At 51.9% G+C, this 9234-nt stretch overlaps 2 protein-coding genes and 1 non-coding gene across 3 annotated transcripts; all 3 read left to right on the forward strand.

Annotated features, from left to right (window-relative positions):
* Positions 1 to 1720: 1720 nt before the first annotated feature.
* On the forward strand, positions 1721 to 6521 carry BO70DRAFT_389062 (KH domain protein; the record flags this gene model as incomplete). Its single annotated transcript, XM_025546049.1, has 8 exons — positions 1721 to 2248; positions 2320 to 2601; positions 2652 to 3113; positions 3162 to 3486; positions 3538 to 3902; positions 3950 to 4147; positions 4198 to 4999; positions 6475 to 6521. 8 exons carry the CDS (start codon positions 1721 to 1723, stop codon positions 6519 to 6521), a joined length of 3009 nt encoding a protein of 1002 aa, XP_025397111.1.
* On the forward strand, positions 6286 to 6358 carry BO70DRAFT_t243. Its single transcript has one exon. It is a non-coding gene; the product is annotated as a tRNA-Thr (tRNA).
* Positions 6522 to 6858: 337 nt separating the features above from the next.
* On the forward strand, positions 6859 to 9179 carry BO70DRAFT_431325 (uncharacterized protein; the record flags this gene model as incomplete). Its single annotated transcript, XM_025548232.1, has 5 exons — positions 6859 to 7242; positions 7302 to 7829; positions 7897 to 8706; positions 8828 to 8973; positions 9015 to 9179. Exons 1-5 carry the CDS (start codon positions 7167 to 7169, stop codon positions 9177 to 9179), a joined length of 1725 nt encoding a protein of 574 aa, XP_025397112.1. The 5' UTR covers positions 6859 to 7166.
* Positions 9180 to 9234: the final 55 nt, after the last annotated feature.

A 9234-nucleotide genomic window follows, 5' to 3' on the forward strand; every position in this document is an offset into this window, starting at 1 on the left:
CGGGAAATCTCGCTTGCAGACCCCAAACGGGCAAGGCGAGTGGGCCGTGCAGGGACGACGATGAACGCAATCGACCGGCATGGCGTATTCGGTACAGGGCGAGTATCAGTGGAAATACCCCCGGTGGGCTGTGTGCTCAGGTGCTGTAACATGATTCACATCAGACGATGAACGGCCGGCAGGCGGTGCGCAGCGCAGCGGCCGAGACAGCGGTAGGAACTGGACTGTGCTTTGTTTCGAGGATCGCTCCTCCGTCCAGGAATTGAGTTTTGTCGTCCATCGCTTTGGGCGGGGGGGGACTCGAATATGAATCCAAGTATGAAACGTGAGTTTGGCTGGGAATTTGAAGTAGTTAAGCCGAATTGTGCTTTCTAAGTAAGTATCTAGCCAGTACTCCATAGTGCCTATGCCTAGCAGTGCTGTAGGGTCTGCCTGTTAGAAGCCGGAAACTTCAGGCTTCAGGCCACTAGTGCCCGTTCTCCATGCCGGACTTGCTGGGGGTTCTGAGTAGGCCGAGATTTAGTGATAGTCCTGCTAGCGTGCGCTGGAATAAGAATAGTAGGGATCAGATGAGCCGGTGGTCAGTTAACCACGACTAGCTAGGAGTAGCAGGAATGGCCACGATCGTACTTTGGCCAGGCGATGCAGACATTGGGCCTAGACACTGGGCTGAGTACCCGCACTTCCCGTCTGAGGGAGCAGGAGGAGGTGAGAGGAATGGGAGGGAGAGAGAGAGTGTGCAGGCAGGAGGATTAAATAGAGTAGCCGTTAAGAGCGTTGGATCGCAGAGATCAGGAGGACCAGGACCGACCGACCGACCGACCAGGACCAGAACCCGACCAGAACCAACACTATGGATAAGCTATGGCTGCTAGTGAGCCAGCGAGCCTCTTGCAGTTGCGTGGTGGTTGTGAGGAAGGATTTGGGGGAGGAGGGGGGGGCAAATAATAATAATAGAGAGATGTCAGTCAGTCAATTCATTCCCCTCCACAAATCCACAGCCGCTTTGGCTTGACGGGGCCTGCCTGAATTCAGCCAGAGGAATCCGGCCAAGTTAGGCTATCCATTCCAATTCCAGCCCAGTGGAACTCGCTCTCTTTCTTCTCGCTCTCTCACAGTCTCAGTCTCAGTCACAGTCACAGTCACTCAGTCACTCAGTCTCTCACTCTCTCTGAGACTCTCACTCTCTCTCTCTCTCTCTCTTCCTTCCTCCCTCCCTCTCCTCCTCCCCCCCAAAGCTCTGCCAAAAACCCAACACCACTTTGTTGATCAACCTTCTCATCTTCTTTTGGCCCTTCCCTTTCCTTGGATTCTTTTTCCCTTTTTTTCTTTTTCTTTCCTTTTTCCTGCTATTTCCACTCCCACCACCCCCTCCCCCCCCCTCTTCGTTTTCTTCTTCCACCCCCCCCCCCCCCTCCACTTCCCCGATACCCGTTTTGGTGCAGACCTGATCGATTCGTCCTTTTCCCACCCATTCCGAATCGAAAACGCCCTTGTCCACCCACCCACCCACCACCATAACCACCACCACCACCTGCACGCCCATCCCTGTCGAGAACGGCCACTGCATTTCTTCACAGGCCACCTCTCCCACCCCCAATCCGTCCTGCCTTCCTCTCCGCCTTCCCTCTGCCTCTCCGTTCGCCATTCTCTCCCCTCCGGTCTTCGCCCCTCTCCCCTCGACTCGTTCAAGGGGCCAGAGACTCGACCTTCCCGTGCCATGCACAAGATTTCCAATTTTACGGGCCAAGCCCGTCATGGCTGGGAGCGAATGACGCCCACCTTTGGCATGTCTCGACCGCACACCGATATGTCTTCCCACTCGCTCCGTCGACCGCATGGCGCGCCGCCGATGACTCCCCCTACCGGTGTCGACCCGACTGTCAACCTCTCCTTCAACGTGCCCTTCTCCTCCACCCTCTCCGGCCCCGACGTCGACGACGTGCTGCACGCCAGCCCCGGCGCCCTGCAGCGCTGGACCTTCTCCGAGGGAACCCCCGAAGGCACGCCTGTCCACCAGCTGCCCGTCCACGCGAGCAATGTCGAGGCCCTGCGGAGGTTGTGTCGGCAGATCACCGAGAGTAGCAACGGAAGAGTCGAGGCGGCGGTCACCTCGTCGGAGCCCAAGACGGTCGCGTCGCTCCAACGGCGGCCCCAGGGGTTGGCGACCAATGTTTGTATCACGGGTGATGGAGAGACGGTGCGAAAGATGCGAGCCAGGGTGCTGAACGAGACCCCGATCCTGTTGGTAGGTTGAATATTCGGGCTTTTGAGTTGGATATTTCTGATACGCCGGATCCGCTAACGGGGCTGCAATAGCGATGTGCGACCGTTGACGTGGATATGCATCTGATCCTGGACAGCACGACCAAGAACATCCGGGCCAGCGTCCTGGAGCACCTGGATACTCTGGCGGCCTACACCGGCACGGACATCTTCCTCCTGAGCCCCAAGATTCGCGATACGGACAGTGCGGTGGTGTCGTCCTACGGGTACGCCTCGGACAATGGGCTGGATCAACGCTTTCGGGTCTCGATCTATGGCGACATGGAGAGTGCTGAGCATGCCAAGACACGGGTTTTGATTATGATCGATCAGATTGTGGGTTTCTCTCCGGATAGTGAACGTGGCTGGAAACTAATTGCTGCCAGCTTAAACGTCACGTGGACGCCATGAAGCTGGAGCTGACGATGCACACTTTGGTGTGCGGCCGGACTCGCAAGAACATCAAGCTCATCGAGGCTGCGACTGGGACCGCCATCTACTTCCCGCCGCCCTTCCCCCGCATTTTCGGATACACGCCCCCGGGCGCCCACCGCCGCAGTGAGGATGAGGTCTACATCACCGGTGATACCCAGGAGCAGATCGCGCGTGCGAAGCAAAAGCTTCGGGAGTTGGTCATGGGCGTCAAGATCTACGTCAAGGATGTCATCGTCAACTCGAATAAGATCGACAACGTTCTGCTGGACCGTCTCGACAAGGTTCGGAAGGTGATGGAGATGAACGGCTCCTACGTTCTCTTCCCCCAGCTGGGTACGCAGCGAGGTCTTGTTCGCATCCAGGGCACCGAGGTCTTGCACGTCGAGCGCACCGTGCGGGAGATTATGGCTTTGGTATGTCCAAAAGGCACCCAATTGAAGATTATGACTAACGGACAACAGGCTGGCCAGTTCTACAGCGCATCCTGGTGGATCATTATGCCCGATCAGTCGCAAGGGCAATTCCGCGCTCCATCCCCTGCCGATGTCCGCACTATGCTTTCTGACATCTGCAGCAACTCCGGCGCGGAAGTCAGCTTTGACAACCTGACGTTCACCATCAATGGATCGGACGATGCGGTCAAAGCCGCCATGATGGTGATCAACCAGATCCCGTTTGTGCAGCGGAGCCAGTACCAGATGCGCGTGAAGATCGAGCTTGCCAACGAGCACAAGGAATTCGTCAGCGGCAAAAAGAACGGCAAGATCAACAAGATCATGGGGCAGAGTGAGTTACCCGTCGATTTTACATATGCTTGTCAAGATTCTAACCGAACAGGCAACGTTCAAATCATTTTTGATGGGTTCAACGAGTACAATTTCTACATCGACGTGTGTGGAAACCAGTACGAGTCCACCAAGAATGGGCTGGATCTTGTTGAGCAGGAAATGCCGGCGTCGATCTCCTTCCACGTGCCCGACCAATACCACAAGCGGATCATCGGGATCGGTGGCCAGCACATCCAGCGCATCATGAAGAAATACTCGGTGTTCGTCAAGTTCTCCAACGCTATGGACCGCGGCGGTATGGGCAAGGAAGATGATGACATCAAGGTCGACAATGTCATTTGCCGCACCCCTGCCCGTAACGCCCAGAGTCTGGACCTCGTCAAGCAGGAGATCATGGACATGGTCGAGAAAGTCGTGAGTTGTCCGTTTCGTTGCCGATGTTTCATATCTAACCTAAACAGGATGCCGAGTATGTTTCCGAACGCGTCGTCATCAACCGCTTGTATCACCGTGAATTGCTTGCGCGCATTTCCGAAATCGATGAGCTGGAGAAGAAGTGGAACTGCAAGATCGAGTTCCCCAGCACTGAGCTTGCCAGTGACGTCGTGGCCATCTCCGGTCCCGAATACCAGGTCCCTCAGGCTGTTGATGCCCTCCTGGTGAGTCGCAAAGATTTTGGTTATCTGTAAACATGCTGACAAGTATTCAGGGAATGGTTCCGGAGAGCCACGAGCTACTCTTCCAGAGCTCCGCAGAACTCCGAGAGTACTTCAAGTCTGCCGATTTCCGCGACGATGTTTGCGCCAAGCTCAAGGACCAGTATGAGGTCGATACCACGGTGGATGAAGGCTCCGACCTCCCGGCGCCCGAGAGCCGCTCCTCTTCGCCCACCTTTGGGCCCGAGGACCGCGCCGTCCTCGGGTACACTCGCAACAACGCGGGTGGGCTGAAGGACGCCATCGACTTCTTGATCTCCCGCTTGGTGGCCCATGGCCTCGACGCGACGACGGTCAAGGGGGCGATCCCCCGCCCCAAGTCCGACTCGTTCGAAGAGTCCCTTCCCTTCTTCGACTCGAAGTTGCTGCAGCATGCGCCTGCGCCGATCGTGACGGACTCCCCCACTCGGCCCAACTTCTCGGATGAGACGAGTGAGCGTGGGTCCATCTTCGAGCGGCTGCGCAAGCCCGGCAGCATCTCCTCTTTCTCCTCGTTCATTGGCCGTAAGAACCACTCGGCCTCCCCCGGATCGTTCTTCAAGCATGCATCCAGCAACGCCTCGAAGGCGTCTCTGGTCTCGATGGAGTCTCGAGACAGTGGGTACCGCAACCCATGGAATGATTCTGGCGTGAACCTTGCCGAGGACGACGTGCCGGTCCTCGGAAGTTCTCACAGCCACAGCAGCAGCAATGGCTGGCCCGCGCGCTTTGACACCAAATTTCCATTCGGTACTGCGCCAGGGGACATGACACCCAAGCATGACCCGCGCACATCTTTTGACAGTGGTCGTCCTAGTACTTCCAATTCTACTTCTGGATACCCGGCCCCGATTGGGCCACCGCGTTAAAATCAATGTCAATTTGCAGCAGTATACCCCAGAGACTTTTTTTTCACTTTTTGTGTTTTTGTGTGTTTTTTCATGTTTTGTGTCTTGAGATTTGTTGTCAGCGATTCATTCTTTCGGATTTTTATTTTGATACCACCGAGTGCAAGTCATTAAAACGCGCCGAGAGAAAAGATATACAAAAAAAGGCCGGGGGAGAAGGAGCCGGCCTCGTTTGTGCGTCATCCGGCTTCGTTTCATCCAGCCTTGTGATATTCTCCCCTCTGAATTTGATTTTGCATGTTGATCTTTCTGTTCTGCTCCATCGTTGTTCAGCCGGGTTGTGTGTAGGTGCCAGTGCCTGGGCCCGGGGAGCGGTTTAACTTGTTGTTTACACGGTACAAGGGAAGCGCGGGTGGAAGATGCGGATGGGATGGGATGGGATGGGGTTTGCGTTTTTAAAACATTCCAGATATGATACCAAGTGAAACGATGGTGTATGAAGGTGTTTGTTTACTTTCTTCTCTTCTCTTCTTTGCTCTGATTGCGTGATATTCCCCTCTGCATGCCTGCCTGTCTGTCTGCCTGCTTGCGTGTTTGGTCTCGTTGAGAACCCGGAGAATCTCCTGGAGCCGTCTGCTCTGCTCTGCTCTGCTGGGCTCCAAGGTAATTCTCTGCTCGGCCTCTGCTATATTTGCTGTGCTGTGCTGTCCTTTGTTTTGGATCGTACTATATACCTCCATCAGCGCGATATCTTAAGACTACCTACCTTCTACCTTCTACCATCCTATCAATGCGAGTGTGGAGAGATCTGGTTTTTGGTGTCTGGTTCTTCTGGTGTGTTGGTTTACTGCGTATGAACCGTAGATTTACTGTCTGTAACTGTAACTAATTGTAAGCAGTAGGTCGATATTTAGGTGGATGTAGGTTGGTAGACAGGTGTGGAAGTGAGTATGTACCTAAGTATCTATATTCATTCAATTAGAGAGCGAGTGGGATATAATAGCAACCAACTAACTCCCTTGATCTATTTATTCACTTAATCCTTCCTTCCTTCCTTCCTTCCTTCCCGCTCTCTCCTATTTTGAAAACGGGATAAGACGGGATATAGAAAAGAGGAAATAGATAGACACACTACGCACGGGGTGGAATGGAGTGAAGTAGAGGAATGGAGTAGTTAGTTAGATAGTCCAGACATTAGTCACTCTAGACTTGTAGTTTGTTATACTGCTCCTAAAATCGACTGCATATCAACCAGCTCGCATGGCTCAGTTGGTAGAGCGCATGACTAGTAATCATGAGGTCCTCGGTTCGAATCCGAGTGTGAGCACATACACATACATTCCTTTTTTTTGTGTTTTTTTGTGTTTGTTTTTTTGGTTGGGTGGTTGTGAGTAATTGAGAAGGAAGATTTGTGTGGGGGGGTTTTTTTTGTTGTTGTGGGAGGGGAGGGGAGAGTAAGCCGAGCCGGTGAGAGCCATATCAGGGGATAATGGAATGGAAATACAATAAAACAAACCAACTAATCAATGCGAATTAATTCATTCGTGTTATGCTAACTAACACCTGACCCGTATGGTAGGTAGGTACATAGTAGGCCGCTGGCGGAAGTTACCGCGAGGTTGTGGCCAGTTGTGGCCAGTTGTGGCTAGTTGTGACCAGTTGCATAACAGTTCCTAATAGTTGCTGACTAAAATAAATAGTAAGCATCCCTATTATACTGTATATAATAGTTATTACACTATTTTGAAACTATATTTAAGAAAACAACAAGAAAGTAACTGTTTGAAGCTTATTTTATAATTATTTATTATTATTAAAAGCTTATTACTTTTCTATTTCTAATCTATCTACAAATAATTATATTACTATTTCTTTTTTTTTATAGTAAGTAAGTTCTCCACAGGTTATTCACTGAATCACTGTTACCTTACTGTCAATTCACTGTCAATTTACTATCAATTCACTGTTACTTCACTCTCTTCTTATATATATTACATCTTTCTCTCTTCTCATTCTCTCACTCTTTCTCTTCTCTACATCACTCTCTTAAGTTGTTTCTGTCACTTCCTCCCTCCCTCTCTCTCAATCTTTTACTATCTCTCTCCTTTACACTTCTTCTTCACAACTAGACCGTCATGGAGAAGGCTACCAGCATCAAAATGGCAGAAACGCCCGAAACGCCCGAAGAAACAGTCATCCATTGGTCGAGAGGTGAGCTGAAATGCTTTTGCAGACGACGCAAGGAGACAGTACTAATATGGAAGAAATAGGTAACAAACACAGCTTAGAACCCTCCTCTGCAAGCAACAATACAGCAGAGGTGACAGCGGCACAGGAGCTGGCCAAGAAAGGCAAAAGGGGACTGCTGGAGTTACTGAAACTCAATTCCGAAGACGACTGGAGGGAGTGGTTAGTGTCAGACTTAGTCAAACCGTACTGGCTAGAACTTTGGGACTATCTGGCGAAAAACCCGACTGCTAAGCAGAAGCGCGGAGCCGGGCTGGCCCGGATCCAGGAGCTAATAATTAAAGGAGAAGCACGGGGCGTCGCGAAATACAGCCGTCGCCATGTCGAGAAAACCGGATGGGATCTTAACGAACACCTCGCATACTTCGTCCATAATGTGAGATCGGAAAACACGCACAGACGGGGGGGAGTGTTCTTTCAGAAGAACCTCCCTGAGAACATCATGGACACGGCAATATGGACTTTGAAGAACATTCTCATACAGATGCATAGCCCGTCGCAAATAAATAAGCCAAGTGGCGGAAAGGCGATTTTCGGGGAGACCCTGCCAGGTAAGAATTCGGGAGCATTCTGGAAAAGGCTTTCACAGCTGACTCCAGTGATCAAAAAAAATGATAGAGTACAAATCCATCAAAGTGCACAACACTAGGGCGCAGCAAGCGGCCAAGGCAGGGGCTGATTCCGCAGCTAAGAGCAAGGCGGACCCGAAGGAGGTACAAGAACCAGAGTCAGATGGAGAATCATCGCTGTCATCACTTGCAGACACAACCGAAGATGAGTTCCCGGGTCCGTTGGGGGCACAGCAACCACGGACCCAAGTCTGGGAGCACGAGCCGTTGAGTGACCGACAAAGGCTGATCCTCAAACGGCAGTCGGAGACCTTTGATCTTAAAGATCCGTTTTGGGCCTATGCTCGCATAGAAGCCGCCCTGCAGTTATCAGGCCCTCAAACCATAGCACAGGCAGAGGAGATGGTCGCGACTGCTGAGAGTGCTGAAAGTGTGGAAACTGATGATGTCAGTGATACCACACCAAGAAAACCCAAGCGCGTCAAGAAAGCAGTGGATATGAGGAAAATGCTGGACAACCGCGTTTTCGAGTCAAGCGCATACCAGACCGCAGAGAATCTCCAGTGGTCGTTTGATACCAGTACAGATGCAAATGATCTGCTCATCCAACCAACATTGGAGGATTATGAGAGGATCTCGATGCATGAAAAGTGGCTAGACGCCCAGGAGTACCAATTCGATAATCACGAGGAGGCCTGCAGGAACCTGGGTATTGTTGATAAGGCGAACCCCCGAATAAAGGGCATGCAGCGCGGGCAAGAGCTGAAATTTTGGCAGCCGGTCTGCATCAATCGTGTGGCTGAAATCATGAGACTCGATTTGCTGCGTGGCGCCATCATTGCTGATGTTGTCGGCGTTGGTAAGACTTGGAGGCCGTTGCATTCCTCTTGCATGTGAGTATTCTTCCAGAGATCGGCAGAAGGCTTTTGCAGCTGACACAATATAGCAACTAAACAAATTTAAGCACAAACATGCTGCAGCTGAGCAAGACAAGACAGAGCCTCCAGAGGGCCGTCCTGTGATTATTATTGTCCCACCCCATCTCATCGACCAGTGGATGGACGAGATAATGTCGATAACTGAGGAATTTCAGGTGTTGCTCTACTATGGTGATGCCCGCCGCCAGGTGGGAAGCTATATCAAAGACAAGCTGACAAAAAGCACGAGATCTTCAAAGGCGGGCTCGAGAGTGCACGTACTATTGTGGTAACCTCATACCAGACATGGGAGGCACGCCATGGCCCCCAAGCAGTAAAAGCTTGGTGTGGCAGCAAGAAAAAGCCATATAACCCCGCCAATCCGCACATGCCCCAGACTTCCCTGGCAATCTAAATGGACGCTTTGGAGTTGCTGTGTTTGATGAAGCGCATATGCTTCGGAACAGGGA

The sequence above is a fragment of the Aspergillus heteromorphus genome (assembly GCF_003184545.1).
Source record: "Aspergillus heteromorphus CBS 117.55 chromosome Unknown BO70scaffold_23, whole genome shotgun sequence".
Lineage (NCBI taxonomy): Eukaryota > Fungi > Ascomycota > Eurotiomycetes > Eurotiales > Aspergillaceae > Aspergillus > Aspergillus heteromorphus.